Source organism: Nannospalax galili, unplaced genomic scaffold (assembly GCF_000622305.1).
Source record: "Nannospalax galili isolate Female #2095 unplaced genomic scaffold, S.galili_v1.0 scaffold875, whole genome shotgun sequence".
Lineage (NCBI taxonomy): Eukaryota > Metazoa > Chordata > Mammalia > Rodentia > Spalacidae > Nannospalax > Nannospalax galili.
Window position 1 is genome coordinate 4,031,232 of NW_008337059.1, and position 16,202 is coordinate 4,047,433.

Consider the following 16,202-nt stretch of genomic DNA (forward strand, 5'->3'; position numbering starts at 1 on the left):
TTGAAGTCAAGAGCTGTTTTATTCTCAGCACTCAAAATAGCTGGTGACACATAGCAGGTGCTGAGTAGAGGTAGGTTACTGAATGCATGCTGTGCTTTACCTACATCGCCCTTCCCTCTCCCTCCAGATTCTTCTTCATGATTCAACTTACTCATCTCCTCCTGTGGCAGATCACTTTGACCACCTTTCATCCTGAGCAAGGTCAAATGCTCCCACAGCAGTTTTGAACATTTATTAAACAACAGATCATCCTAGATGGAAAGTCTAATCTCCTTGAGGGCTGAGTCACCTGCTCACATAGTGTGAGCAGAGCAGGCACTCATGATACAGTGAATGAATAAGATGTAAACAGTGAATACATGAAGTCAAGAGCTGTTTTATTCTCAGCACTCAAAATAGTTGGTGACACATAGCAGGTGCTGAGTAGAGGTAGGTTACTGAATGCATGCTATGCTTTACCTACATCGCCCTTCCCTCTCCCTCCAGATTCTTCTTCATGATTCAACTTACTCATCTCCTCCTGTGGCAGATCACTTTGACCACCTTTCATCCTGAGCAAGGTCAAATGCTCCCACAGCAGTTTTGAACATTTATTAAACAACAGATCATCCTAGATGGAAAGTCTAATCTCCTTGAGGGCTGAGTCACCTGCTCACATAGTGTGAGCAGAGCAGGCACTCATGATACAGTGAATGAATAAGATGTAAACAGTGAATACTGGTACTAAGTGGTGACCAAAAAAGCTATGCTAGCTGTAATTACTTGTCTTGGGACATCAGTAGGTCTCTAGTCATCTTCCTCCTGGATGTTGATTTACCCAGTCTTCAGCCCCAAATCTCAGGGTACATATATGGTTCATCTTTCTTGATGAATACTCCCTCCCCTTGACTCCCTCCCCTCTCCCCAAGGGGAGATAGATAAGGTGTTTTCAGACACTTAAAATCTTACCATTATACATGCACATTAACATTTTTTAAGTGTAGAATTTGGGGTGCCATGCCCCCTCATCTCAGAGGCTCCTGCACTGCCTCACTCCTAGACCCTCTAGTCCCTGCATGCTGTATACCTAAGGAGGCGCATGCCTGCTGTAGCGCCCAGGTAAACAGGTGTCTCCTGCAGCTTCGATGCTGGGATCACGTTACTGCACAGTTCCATGCATTCAGCCAGGTATGTGCCTATTTCATTTGTTTTCTGAGCATATTTTGAGATTCCAGGACCTAAGGAAAGATATAGATGATGACAACCTTTTAAAAAATGTATAGGACATATCTCCGTATTAGAGGAAAATATGTCTTTGCTGAGAAAACATAGGAAACATTTCTTGATGTGATGTCCATTAGGTTGTGGTACTCAGAGGGTAGGATGGTTAATTCCCATTGTCAACTTGATTGCACTAAGAAGCACCTGGGGCGTGGATGGGGAGCACGTTGGGCTGTGTTTGTGAGGGTTTCCAGAGAGGTTTAACTGGGGAGGAGAAGAACCATCCTATGGTCGTCCTATTAGGACTGAATACAAAGGGGGAAAGGGGAAAGCCAGGTGACCACTGATGAGACTTTCTCCTCAAACCATGAGCCAAAATAAATCCTTCCTCAATTGAGTTGTTTCTTTCATGTATTTTATCACAGTAATTAGAAAAGTAGTTAACAAATAGGGTAACTCACTAGACCTAGTTTTCTTTTTTTCATTTTCAAGTGTATTTATTCCTTTTTAATTGAATTTTTGTGTATTTCATACAGAATACCTTAATCATCTTTATACTCCCTTCATCCCTCCCATATCCCCCACTTGAATTAATACATTCTGTCATTTGTGTTAAAGCCTATCATGTCAAGTTAGTATCCCCAGATGTCCCTCAATGCAAGTTCATCCACTAAGGTCTAGGCAGCCTCTCTAGAGTCTCTCCCTTTAAGATCAGCTCTTCCTAACCCAGCAGTAATCAGCTGCCAATAATTCTTTGGCTAAGACTGGAGCTTGCTGTCCATTTCCAGTTCTGTGCTGGATTTCTGTCTGTCTACATTTGCATAGGTCTTGTCTATGCTGACACCATTACTGTAGTCTGTGTAAGAGGAGTCCCAGGAGGCTGAAGGACTCTATTTCTGTATGTTCATGCACCTCTTCCCTGGCGCTTACAATTTTTCCGCCCCCTCTTCCGCAATGGTTCCTGAGCCTTGGGTGGGTGGATTTTAATATAGGAGTCCTGTCCAAGGACCCATACTCTGTAGACTCTTATTCACACCTAGTTTTATTTATTTTTAAACTTTGGATAAAGCCAGTCTATTGCTCAATAGTTGGGCCAAAGGGTGACACAGTTTCATACTCAATTGTGTAACATGGCCACAGATTTTTAAAAAGATATTTTATTTATTATTTTTATTTTATGTGTACAAGTGTATTGCCTGCATGTGTGTAAGTGCACCCATACCGTGCAATGCCTGCGGAGGTCAGAAGAAGGCGTCAGATTCCCCTGGAGGTACAGATGGTTGCTAGCCACCACATGGGTGCTGGGAATCGAACCCGGGTCTTCTGCAAAGCAGTCAATGCTCTTAACCGCTGAGCCATCTCTCTGGTTCCCCAACCTGGCCACAGATTTTAATGTGAATCTTACTGACAGCTACTCTATTAGCCATTTTTTTTATTACAACTCCACAGAGTTGTAATTAGCAACATTAGTTCCTAGAAGGCCTACATAAAGATGACATTTAGAATAAAAATTAAAACACGCACCAGACATATTCGCTTTTCCTGAAAAGACAGAAAGTATTACTAAGCAGCTATGGTATCATGCCATGTGCCCTACAATTTATGGAGTTTCTTCCTTTGTTAGAATAAACAGGAATGGAATCCATGCCTCCTCAGTGACTCTTATACTCCAATACCCTTGCTTCCCTAGTAAGACTGTTATTCCGGTTTTAGAGCAAAACTAACAGTTGCTATGGAGAGGCCTGGAGCCAAGATTCCTTAAGCTTTTTGAAGTTTAACACTCCACAGTTCCATCTCATGCTGAGGTAAATATCACATTGTAAGTGCTTCATAGCGAAGATTTGCTTTAAAGACGATTATTCAAATGAATTAGACAGGTCGCTCACAGGATTTAAAACAGCCTGTTTAACCTAATGAGAAAATCAGCTCTGAGCTATCAGTTCACTTTTGATTCAGAAAAAAACTGTCCTTAAGTATTTCATTAACTCTCTTTTTAGAGGGGAAACTACCATATTTGTTAAGCCAAACACATATTCATGGGCTTAGTCTCAGAAGAAAAAGTATAATTTTTTAAATTTAAAAATGAAAGATGGGTATAGTGGTGCCGGTCTTTAATATCAGCTTGGGAGGCAGAGGCAGATGAGACCAGCCTGGTCTACATATCGAGTTCCAGGTGAGCTGGGCTACAGGGAGACCCTGTTTCAAAACAAACAAAAACTAAACAAACACAAATATGGAAGCCAGTGAATTAAATGAAAGTCAGTAAAATGAGGAATTGGAACTTGGAAAAGTTCAAGAAGTCTGATCTCAGTATTAATGAGGTTACAACAGGCTCCTGGCAGAACGGCTTTCTCCCTTGGCAACATCTCTATTAGTCTCTTGGCAGATTACAAAACTTAGTGGAAGCTACAGGCCATCAGACTAAAAGTCAGTTATCTTCTGGGATCTAGACTACCTGTCTGAAAAGAAACAATGTGTTCCTGGCTCAAGAGGCCGAGACAAAGGTCACAGGGATTGTAGTGTGATGTGCAGATGTCTGGTACAAGGTGGAATGCAGGGTGGAGGGAGTGGGAGAGCCAAGCTGTCAGCCATCCTCAAATGTGACCTTAAAAAAACTTATTAGAAAAAAAAAAAACCATCAGTATGTAAAGCAGAGCCAAGTGTAGTGGGCAGCCTGGAGCCCACCTAGGGTCCTCGGGACCGGCCTGGTTCTTGCTATTTACAGGGCTCCAATCTTCCAGGTTTCTTTCTCTGGAAAACAAGATTGAAATGATCCCAGCCCTAAAAGTCTGTGATCTGTGATCTGGTCTTTCCTGTCTGTAAAGAGAATAAAGGCTTTTGAAACTTTCTTCCAAGCTGCAGATCAGAGGACGAAGAAAAAGAGAGCAGAACTTTTCTGAACCAGCACCATCAGTAGCACCTGGGAACTTACAAAAACTCTAATTTTCAGGGTTCCTTCCAGATCTGCTGATTCAGAAACTCTGGGAGTAAGGGGCCCCACATGCATGTTCTAAAACCTCTTCAGGTGGCGCTGATGCCTTTTCAAATAAGAACAACTGGCTCAGATGTGGGTTTTAAGTCAGGCAGGCCTCAGTGAAGCCCAGTTCCACCAACTCCTAGCTCAAGTACCTTTAAACAAGTAGTATGGCCTATCGGTCTTGCTGCCTTCGTCTTTTAAAAATGGATCTGCTATACTCACCCCAATGGGAGGTCATAAGAAAGAAAAAACACACGCTCAGTTCTTCGAGAAGGACACACAGAAAGGTGCTATTGATAAGAGCGTCTACTGCTCAATTATTTTATCGTGTGTGTGTGTGTGTGTGTGTGTGTGTGTGTGTTGCTAGGAATCAAACCTAGGGCCTCAGGAATATTAAACATGCACACTATCACCTTCAACACCCTCAGTTACTTTTCAAATTTGCTTATTTCAATGTCATTACTATTTATTATTATTGGCAGTAGTAGAGATTGAAGCTAGGGCTTCATGCATGTGAAGTAAATGTCTACCACTGAGCTAGATCCCCAGTCCTCCTTTACTTTTTATTTGAGAAAGAGTCTTACTAAGGTGTCCAGGCTGGCCTGCTGTAGCCCAGGTAGGCCTCAAACTTGTAATCTTCCCGCTTACCAGCCTGTGCTAGTACATTGACACAATATTGCTTTACAATAATAAATGACAATAACAGCACCAACTGTGTCCCTTGCTTGGCTTTCCCCCTTGGCACCTTTTTCTCTTGTGTTCCACTTAGCGTCGCCCTCTCATGCCCTGTGCCCCACCATCTCCCTTTCCCTTTCCTTCACCTTACCTTTCACTTTACATTCTTCTAACTGCTGCACCACCCCGGTGTCATTCTCCTTCTCTGCTGGCCACTTGTAGATGTACAAATTGGTGTGAGAAGACCCCGCATCCAGCACAACCCCATACTGAGGGCAAAACAAAATTTAAAAACTTATCAGTAAGTATGACAACTCTTCTCCATATTTAGCTTGTAACAGTCAGTAGACAGACACAGGATTTTCCAAACCATAAAGAGAAAGTATTCTAATTCAAGAGAGACATGTGGTGGTGCTAGGGACTAAAGTTACCCTGATATCAGGGCTACCAGGACATTTATCCCTCTGGACCAGGACTCCAATGCTGGGTGCACCTTAGAAGCATTCAGGCCTTACCCAGGCAGGCCTGAGCACTGGGGTTATTTAGAAGCTTCCTAGCTGATTCTAGTCCATGGGTAGAAGTAGCAGAGACACTATCAAAGGAACAGAAATCAATGAGTCCAATAGTTCTCAAATATGTCTACACACTGACTCACCTGGAGAGCTCCAAAGGCAGATAGATGCCTGGTCCCACCTCAGACAGTGTAGTTTACTGGAGCCTGGTCATTGGCATACTTATGAGAGCTTATGTGATTCTAATGTGCAGGGGAGTGTGGGAACTACCGAGTCAATCCATTGGAGGCTACATAGACCTAATAAATAATCTTCATTTAATTTTAGTTCAGTGAGCGTGGAATTGTGGGGGCTTATTTTTGTTTTTGTTTTTCATCTTTTTGAGACAGGGTCTCCCTGTAGCTCCAGCTGTCCTGGAACTCACTATGTAGACCAGGCTGGTCTTGAACTCACAGAGATCCACCTGCCTCTGCCTCCTGAGTGCTCAGATTAAAGGTGTGCACCACCACACCCAGCTTGGAATTGTGTTTTAAGGAGAGAGAAAATTGTACAAATATATGTAAACTTCATGTTTTCAGCTCTTTAAAAGTAGGAGGAGATTAAAGGAATAAAGGAGGTAGGGAGAAGAGGAGGGTAGGTAGACAGCTCAGTCAGTTCAGTGTTTTAAGCCCCAGCACTCATGGAAAAAGACAGGTATGGTGATGTGCACTTGTAACCCCAGAGAAGACAGGTGAATCTCGGGTTTGCTGGCCAGCCAGCCTAGCCTAATTAGAAAGACCCAGGTCCCGGTGAGAAGCCTTGTCTCAAAAAATGAGGTAGATGTTGCCTGAGGAAAAACGACACCCAAGGCTGTCCTCTGGCTTCTACATGTATGCACACACATGTGCATGCACACCCATACATATATGTGAACCTATACATGCATGATTATGCACATACACACAGAGAAAGTAAGAGGGGAAAGCAGCATGAAGAACTAGATGGTTAGAGGAGAAAAGGGGAGAAACAAATACACCACATTGTATTCATGAGTGAGCAAATATTCCAAGCAGATGTCTTGTCATACACTTTATGTATGAATTATCTAACTGAACCCTCAGAACAAGAACATAGACAATGCTATTTCTATCCCTTCTATATAAGTGAGAAACTACCACAAGGTTAAGAAAGCTATTCAATATCCACAGTTAATGGGGAATAGAATCTGGGTTTGAATCAGACTCAGAATCAAGAGCTTATACTCAAAAACATAGGAGCAAGGACTGGCCAACAGGTTTCAAATCAGTGTTCCCTTTTAAGGACAGCTCTAGCAAAATGGCAAATCATGAATGTATAACTCAGGGAACTTTCACATGTGCACATCCATATAACTGCCAGCAAAATCAATTTTCAGCACACTTTCTAGCCCCTGAAAGGCTTCCTGATGCCCCTCCCAGTCATTTTTCCCAAGGAGAAATCTTTGCCTTGAAGTTTATCACCTCAGGTGAGGTTTGCCTGTTTTGAACTGCAATAAAGAGATTCACACAGTAAAACTACCCTGTCTCTGATTTCTTTGACTCTACAGTCTAAGATGTGTTCGCTCTGTCAGTGGCTCCTGCTTTTCTGTTGCAGTAGAGTATTTCAGTCTATCCATATACTATGTTTTCATCCATTCCACTGTTGATGGACATTTGGAGCATTTAGCCCTGGGCATTCTTGTATGTTTCATTTTTTTTATGAAAAAGGCTTTCATTTTCTTTGGTTATCTCCCCACAAGTAGGTTGCCAATGCCTATTTTGATCGATGGATACTCATTTTTGGTTGTGTTCCTAAATCAGGGATAAATATGTTGATTAATGACATCTGCTATGGGCTTTGTGAGGACAAGAAGGTGTCACATGTCTTTTGCATACATGTGGGTGGTTGCATGTGTATATGCATGTTCACATGTGTGGGCACCTATGTGAGTATGTGTGTTCATGTGTATGCGTGGAGGCCAAAGGCTCGCATCAGGAGTCTTCCTCAATTGCTTTCCACCTATTCACTGAGTCAGGGTCACCAATACGGCTAATGTGGCTAGCCAGTTTCTCTAGGGATCCTGTCTCTGCCTTTAGAGTGATGAGATTTACAAGCAGGCTGCCATGCTCTGGAGTCAGAACTCTGGTCCTCATGCGTGTCCAGCAACAGATATCCTCTGAGCCATTTCCCCAACCCTGACGACTGCAGTTTTTACTCATCTGTAGTGGGGAAGCACAGGGAAGGAAAGCACAGAAGGCACTTTGGAAATTTGATCCAACCCTTATCAACTAACTGGCTGCCACTGAGCTGTGCACTCAAACGTAGTCATCTGAAATTGCTTAATTTACATACCTATACATGTATGCATGGTATATAGGTTCATATTGTCTTAACCATTAAGACCTAAGAGTCTCCAGGGAGAGAAGTCAGGAATGAGGATTTAAGAGACCTCCCTGGACCACTAGGCACAGCTGAAGGTAGAGCCTCTTAAGTGTCTAACTTTATTCCATTTCACCGAGAGGCATCACTGTGCAGACTTCCTGAGGGTTCTTGTCCCTCCAGGACCTCCCTAATGTTCCCTGCCACCTTATGCACAGTGGGAAGTCCCTTTAGTAGCTAGCATTATATGCATAAAAAGAAAAGGGTCTGTGTGCACTTATTTTGGGCACAGCAAGAAAGCAAATGGGACAGGCTCCTCTGCAGCAGGGCTCCCAGTGAAAGGAATTCAAGAAGGGCATAGGTGGTGAACACTGGGGCCGAGAGGCACACTAATAGAGGTCTGGGGCCTTAGACCCATGGGAAACCTCCCAGGGTGAAGAAAAGGCTCTGAGGTTATACAGTAGAAAAATTCAGTTGTTCCCTAGGTGGGCCCCTGAATTCTTCCTGCCAGAAAATGTTCCAACCACAGTGGCATATGATAAAAGCTAGTGAGACAGCAGCAGCAAGCAGCCGTTAACTGGAATCAGGACATTCTATTCTTTCTATCTTTGTTGACACGAAAGTCTCCCTTCCAGTAGGGCCAAGGAACTAGCCTTGCTTCTATCAGCGCATTTCTCCAAGGCCTTAACACAGTGAGGAAGTAGAGAGATAAAAGCCTTATTACATTTTGTTTACACATATTTAAGAAGGCAATACAGAGCATTTTACAAGAATGGAGGACATCTGACTTCGTGCACAGCCCTGGAAGGCTGACTTATTGAACTGTGCCAAAGGTGGACAGGTTTCGGCTGTCTTCTAAACTGCTTCATAGAACAAACAACTGACATTGCTTCTTGAGAGACTGCTGAAGCTGGACACATTCTCAGTCTGCACATTTGGGGAGTGGTTCCAGTGTCCCCCAAGAACCCACATAGCCTCCAGTTTGTCCTTTCCACTCACTACCACAGCATTTTCCAGAAAGCCTGAGGCCTGCAGGATCTCAATAGATAAACTTCCCCAGAAGCTAAGGGAGTGCCTCTCCTCTCTCCCTCCCAGACCAACCATTCCATTAGCTAGTGAATGCCTTAGGGAAGTCTGGTCATGGGGAAAAAAATGTTTTCCCACAGCTCATATTTAAAGCATTTCTTAAAAGCCCCTTTGACTATGCCTTTCATATTAAAGGAAAACTCAGAGATTCCAGTGGCGAGGAAGAAATCCAGCATTCCATTATTGTTTCAGTATTATTTTCAATTTTGAATACCGCAAGTTTATTAAATGTCACCTAGAAAATGAAGGAAAAAAATATTTAAGAGTCTACCTAGATGTTATCATTATTTTATTATAAATATTTGCTTCTGTCCAATTTTTTTAAATACATATTTTTCATAGAACAGTAATCTTTCTGTGCAAGCAATCTTGCTCTAAGCTTGTGTTTGAGCATCATGCGCTATGCTGCATGAGCAGAACGGAGGTCTGGAAAGAGCAGCAGTAGAAATGATCCTTCTTGGCTGATGGGGCCACCAATGCAGGGACACTTGTGAAGATCTGGAAGGTGGACAGAGTGGATGCAGAGCTCAGAGTGAGACTGGAGCCACATGAACACAGAGCAGATGTGCTCCTAAGGCTGAAATACTTCTGCACAAATGTTAGTATTCCAGAAAGAGAGAACTGGAATGTCAGGTGGACTGTTCCTGGCTATGCAAATGTGGGACATTTAACTCTCTCACCTGAGTTTCCTCATTTGGGAAATACCTGCTGTGTCAATGATGTCCTATAATTGTGCACAAGCCACACAGCTTCTGCTCTAGGGCCTTTGCCCAGAAAGCCCTTTACTCAAGATCTCAGCTTTCTCTGATACCCTTAGACTAGATTATGTCCTCCTAATTAGAATATCTGTACTTGTCCTCTAAAGATATTACTGAGCACATGGTATACTAATACATTTGTGTGGCTATTTGATTAGCGGTTGCCTTCCCTAGTAGACTGTAAGATACTGACTGTAAGTTTTACTTACCAGTATCCTTCATGGTATTATCTACCATATATTAGGCAGAAAGAAAGAATTCAACAAATAGTTGTTGAATTGAATGAATAAGGAGTGTGGAAAACAATATAGTTCCCAAATTCCTTCCAATCCTAAAAGAAGTTAATTCTTACAATCTCATATATCAAATATGACACTGGAGTTATTCTGCTACCCAAAGCTTCAGAGCCAGGTGCCATGGTCTGAATGTTTTCTTCCACATATTCACATGTTGGAAACAGCCACCAATGAACATGTTGGGAGGTGGGGCCTAATGGGAGTGCTTAGAATGTGAAAGCTCTACTTTGAAGAGTGAATTTGTAATGCAATGACATGGGCTTTGGGGAAAGGGCCTGTTCTCTTCTAATCTTCTGCCATATGAGGAGGAGTGGTGCCCCCTGCTGAGGACATAGCATTCAGGGTGTCACCTTGGAAGTAGAGATAAAGCCCTTGCTAGACACCAAGCATGCGTATAACATGCCATGCCCTGATCTTGGAACTCCCAGGATCTAGGACTATGAGGAAACAACTTTCTATTCTTTTTTTTTATATTTTATTTATTATTTTTATTTTATGTGTATGCATGTATTGCCTGCATGTAGGTAAGTGCACCTTGCCATGTGGATGCTGGGATTTGAACCCACGTCTTCTGCAAGAACAGCCAGTGTTCTTAACCACTGAGTCATCTCTCCAGCCCCTAACTTTCTATTCTTTAAAAATTATTCTCTTTATGGTATTAATGTTATAGTAGTTCAAAGGGGACTATGACTTCAGGAAACTTCACTGGGTTCCTTTAGAAATACTGGCTCTTGCTGGGTGTAGTAGCACACGCCTTTAATCCCAGCATTCCAGAGGCAGAAGCAGATGAATCACTATGAGATCAGGGCCAGCATGGCCTACATAGTGAATTCCAGGATAGCTATAGCTGGGCCTACAGGGAGACCCTGTCTCAAAAAGACTAAAAAAAAAAAAAACTACCTCTTTAAAAACCTCAGAAGTAGGCGGATCTTTGTGAGGTCAAGGCCAGCCTGGTCTACATAGTGAGTTCCAAGAAAGACTAAAAAAGAAAAAAACTACCTCTTTAAAAACCTCAGAAGTAGGCGGATCTTTGTGAGGGTTCAAGGCCGGCCTGGTCTACATAGTGAGTTCCAGGACAGCTGGAGCTACAGGGAGACCCTGTCTCAAAAAGACTAAAAAAGAAAACAAACAAACAAACAAAAAACCTCTTTTAAAGTTCCTGTAGCTTTAACAGTATTTTCAAGCAGCCTTGTTGGTCTGGCTCAATAAGCCTGAGTTTATAAACAAAGCTTATCCTTTACAATGTGTTTCTAATGCCCTGCAAACAAATCAGGCTAGCCACAGAGATGCCAATAGAGCCCATAAACATCCAGAAACCATTTCTTCTTTTCTTACTTCTTTAATTAGAGTTACTAGATCTTTAATGTAAACTGTTATGTTGTTGTTTGTTTTTTTAAATTCTGATAAAATATACACAACACAAAATTCATTATGTTAAAGTATTGCATTTTAGTGATGTTAATTACATTGACATTATTGCATAACATTGCCACCATCTATCTCCATGTGCTTCTTTTTAAATCAGATAATGTTAAAATACAGTAAAGTAAAAATAAAACAGACATTTTCCAAGAGCATTTAAGGGTGCAAGCCAAAACAAATTCTCCAAATTCTCCACTGAAAGTTAAATCACAGATCCCGAGTCAAGAGCATCATCTTAGTGAATTTTGGAAAAGCAGAGGCTTAGAGAAAGGCCAGTACCCTTTAGAGACAGTGGGATATGTTGCAGCATACAGGCTCTGAAGTCACAGCACACTGAGGGCAAAGGGTCTTCCACGGAATGCATCTTCTAGAAAGAAGCGTTGACAGCCAACCTCTGTGGGCTTCTCATGGCTTCTGATGTGCTAGACACTCTGACAAGCCATTTCTCGTTTTATTCCATCTAATCCCCAAACCATCCTGCAAGTAGGTATTTTTATTATCTCCACCTCACATATAGGGAAGCAGGTTTAGAGGAAGGAATTTATCTGATTAAAGTCTCAGTTACTGGGATTGGAATCAACGCTTTGCCCCTCTGAGCCTATTTCCCAAGGTAGGGACAATTTTGAATGCAGGCCTGTGGTTTGGTCTAGGGCCAATCTGTGTTTTCCTGACTGTTCATGCTAGAAGGACTGTCTGATAGCATACTAACTACCTATGTTCAGTGATGAGCAGGAAATTAAGAACTGGTGAACAGATCAGAACTCAAAGCTCCCCCGCCCCACACCTAGACCCTCCTGGACAAAGGCACTTTTCCAAGGACAGATTTAGGCATAGCTATTGATTGTCCACTGCATTAAAGCTTTTGTTTTTTAAGTAGTTCTGATCTATTATCTATGGAGTGAATGTCTAGTACCTGCTCAGTGATTCACTGACTTCAGTGGCATGGAAACACCTTAGGATGCCTCTTATGGGCAGACTCCTGTGCCTTCACTCTGAAGGTACAAACTGAAAGTAAACAAGATATCTGGAGAGTCCAGAGCTGGCGGTTTGCCTCCCACATTGACACCCTTCTATCAAAGAGGGGTGAAGATTTTTTTCTGTTCAGATGTTCAGTCTATCTGCTAAGTCAGCAAATGTCTGGGAACAACCATTCAATTCAGATGCTGCCCTGGTTGTAATTTAACATTTATTTTGTGATTGTTTGATCAATAATTCTTTCCTCACACTATACCACCAGCTTGACAAGTGTGCATACTTTGCCAGTCTTGCTCAGTACATCTCTAGAACCACAAATAAGGTAAATGTTCAATGACTATCTGTTAGATGACATAAAGTATGCAAAGACAGGAAACCTAAGCCCTGTCCTCAAAATGTTTACAACACATAGCTGGCCAAGTAAACACATCAGCACAACAAAGAGCTCTTCTGTAACATCACCACCCTTCACTCAGACTGAACCCAAACTATGTTACAAAGAAATGAAACAAGGCACAAAGCAAATGCTCCACGTAAAATACCCAAATATGTGCTGCTGTCTATATGGTCATTGCAGAAGTGAACACAGTCAACCTTGCATGTCAATTGGTTCTGCATCCATGAATATTACCAGTGACAATGCAATTTTTTTCTAAGTGAAATTAAAAAAAAAGATTTTTATTTATTTTTATTCTATGTGTATGAGTGTTTTGACTGCATGTATGTCAGTGTACCACATGTGTACATTACCCATAGAGGACAGAAGAAGGCATCTGATCCCCTGGAACTGGAGTTACAGATGGTTGTTAGCCTTCCCATGAGTGCTAGGAACCAAACCCAGGTCCTCTGAAAGAGCGGTAAATGCTCTTAACCACTGAAACATCTCTCCAGGACTGCAAAAATGTATTTTTTTTTAATTGTTTATACTAAACATGTACTGACAATTTTTTGTTATTGTCTGCTAAACAATACAACATAACAACTATTTACACAGACTTTATACTGCATTGGGTATTATAAGAAATCTAGACATGATTTAAAATATATAGAAACCCAAAATAGGTTATATGCAAATGATACTCCTTTTATGATATCATAAGGACTTGATCATCCATAAATTTTTATATCCACGGGGTCGGGGAGGGGGGAGTGCTGGAACCAATCCCCTGCGGATACTAAGGGATAGCTGTACATTCATCTCAACAAACTTCTCAAAACATTTTAGTAGCTCATAGTGTGTAGGACAATCATGATATGAGTTATAAACTATAAAACAAAGATCAGTTCCATTTGAGGTCCTTATTTTAGATTTTATAAAATGTTTTATCTGACACTGTATTCATTCAACTAAGGTTTGAACAATTTCATAAATATCATCAAAGCATATACTCTAAAGCAGCGATGTCCAACAGAATCTCTGTAGTGATGGAAATCTCTGTATTATCTATCATTTGATTCCCAATATGTACTGGAAATTTTACTGAAATTAGTGAGCAGCCTCAACAAAAAGCTAGCTTTTGTATGTAAACGTGTGTGAAAGAAGTCCATGATCTTACCATATTCAATTCCAGTAGCTGCTTTTCAAATACTTATACCTTTCATTTAAAGAATGCCAAAGACTCCGTTCCCTTTTGACAGGCAATGTAACAACACAGAAATACAACAGACCTGAAGACCACTGTGAATGAGGGAAAGTCACCCTGACCACAAGCATTCTCCAGGAACAAAGAGCTCATGTGTGCCATGGGTTTACCTCCTAGCAGTCCTTCTCTCCGATGATGCAATACTGAACATGCAGAAAGGTCAAATCAAGAAGGCAATCGCCTACTTTTGGAGCTAGTAAACAAATAGCAAAACCAAGATGTCATAAGGCTTCAACTGTGAGTGAAGTTTTGCCAAGAGATCCAATGCCATTCAACATGAAAAGGCAAGAGACCACTATTAACGAGACAGTATCAGTCTTCTATGCCCACAAAGCAGCTGCTGTACACAACTCCACAGGGTTGGACTTGTGTGACAAACAGATGCCAATATAACACCCACACTTTTTCTACACAGAAAGTGATACTGGTGGGTGGCAAAAACTTCAGAAGCGGGGCATGCATCCAACTTCCCAGGCCTATAGGTCATCATCATCAAATACAGTAGGCTATGCTTTTACACGTGTATTCCAGGACCTCCACAGTCAAGTTAACTTCAGGATATGTCATCTCACATGTACATATGTGCTCACTGGTCTACTGGTCTCATCTGGGTCCTTACACATATGTTTGCTGTCATTTCAATTTAAATGTAAAATGGTATACTTATAATACAAATCTACACATTTTGAAATTCACAGATTAAACAAAATAGCAACCTCATTACAAAATCCTTATGAAATATTCATGTTTGAAACTTCACTTTGAAAAATTAGAAAAGAAAGCAAAATATATCACAGAACCAGGAGTAAAATTATATCCCTTTAATTCCAGGACTTGAGAGGTAGAGGCAAGAGGATCCAAAGTTCAAGGTCATCTTTGGCTACATAATGAGTTTGAGGCCATCCTGGGATACTTGAGACACTGTCCCCCAAAATAAACCAATAAATGAGCAAATAGGAAGGAAGGAAGGAAGGAAGGAAGGAAGGAAGGAAGGAAGGAAGGAAGGAAAGGAAATCACAGGAAGTTACTGATCCTAATGGTTTTATTGTTATTGTTTTGACTTTTTGAGACAGCAACTTGCTATGTGGTCTAGACTGGCCTCAGATGTATGATCCTTCTGCCTCAGCCTCCTGAATGCTGAGGTTACAGGTGCGCATCACGTTCCACTTGACCCTGATGATTTTAAACTATGACAACTCATTTGTCAAATATTGAAGTTTCACAAATGTCCTTCTAAGAATTTACTTCAGATTATCTTATATAGATATCATATAGATAGATAGATAGATAGATAGATAGATAGATAGATAGATAGATGGTCTCCAGTTGTTTTTACTGACACATGTGCTACAATGCTCATGTGGAAGTCAGAGGACAGCTTGTGGGAGTTGGTTCTCTCCTTCTACCATGTGAGTCTGGGGGATCAAACTCAGGTTGTCAGGCTTGGTGTCAAGTCCTTTTACACCCATGTGCTATCCCTCCAGTTCTCCTCACTATTTTTGAAGATAAGTACATCTTCACAGTCTCTGGCTTTGCTTTACACAGCGCTGTCAATAATAATAATAATGAAGTACGAGTGTTGTGTGGAGTTAGCACTAGAGCAAAGAGCATGACCATAGGACAAAAAAAATCTGGATGAAGTGAACACATGCATTCATTTCAGAAAGTGACTTAATGAGTATTACAGTCATAAAAGTAATTATCTTCCCACCACTAATTTATTTGAAGTATTCCTTTTCCAGAACGAGCAGCTGTTTCTATTTTACTCCCTTAATCAAAGGAATTTGACTTGTTCCTGGTCTGCTAGAATCTCATTTCTTCCAGAATTCCCTCATCTAGTCTTCCTTCCTTTCCCACTCCACCCAGGCCACACATCTTACACACACACACACACACACACACACACACACACAAAGGATTTGACTTGCCTTAACATTTTCTGGCAAGCGTTTGTTCTGGGTCAACCCCACAGCAATCAAAGCTATCACAGCCATGACAGAGGAGAAGCCAAGGATGATCAGGATATTTTTGGTGCAAAATCTCTTCACCTTGGAATCTAAAACCGAAGATAAAACAGAAACAAGAAATCAATAAACAATTATTTTAGTGATCTTCCTCACCTTTTTGTCTGGTTTTATGTTGGCTATCTGGAAACACCAGAAACATTAATAAAAAGTCCAACTTTATCCATAAGACATTTGCAAATAATTGGAAATAATTCAAGAATAAAAGATTTTATTTGTACCAAGTTAGTGGTTACAGAGAAAAGAATGGATAAAACT

General features: G+C 41.3%; 1 protein-coding gene across 1 annotated transcript in view; it reads right to left on the bottom strand.

Annotated features, from left to right (window-relative positions):
• The window catches only part of Entpd1 (ectonucleoside triphosphate diphosphohydrolase 1), a 97,320-nt gene that overhangs the window by 26,388 nt on the left and 54,730 nt on the right, over window positions 1-16,202 (bottom strand). The window contains exons 3-5 of the mRNA XM_029563010.1: window positions 15,849-15,976; window positions 5,004-5,121; window positions 1,067-1,217 (exon numbers count right to left, since the gene is read on the bottom strand). Of these exons, the coding sequence (XP_029418870.1) occupies window positions 1,067-1,217; window positions 5,004-5,121; window positions 15,849-15,976 (397 nt within the window). The remainder of the gene's footprint in view (window positions 1-1,066; window positions 1,218-5,003; window positions 5,122-15,848; window positions 15,977-16,202) is intronic.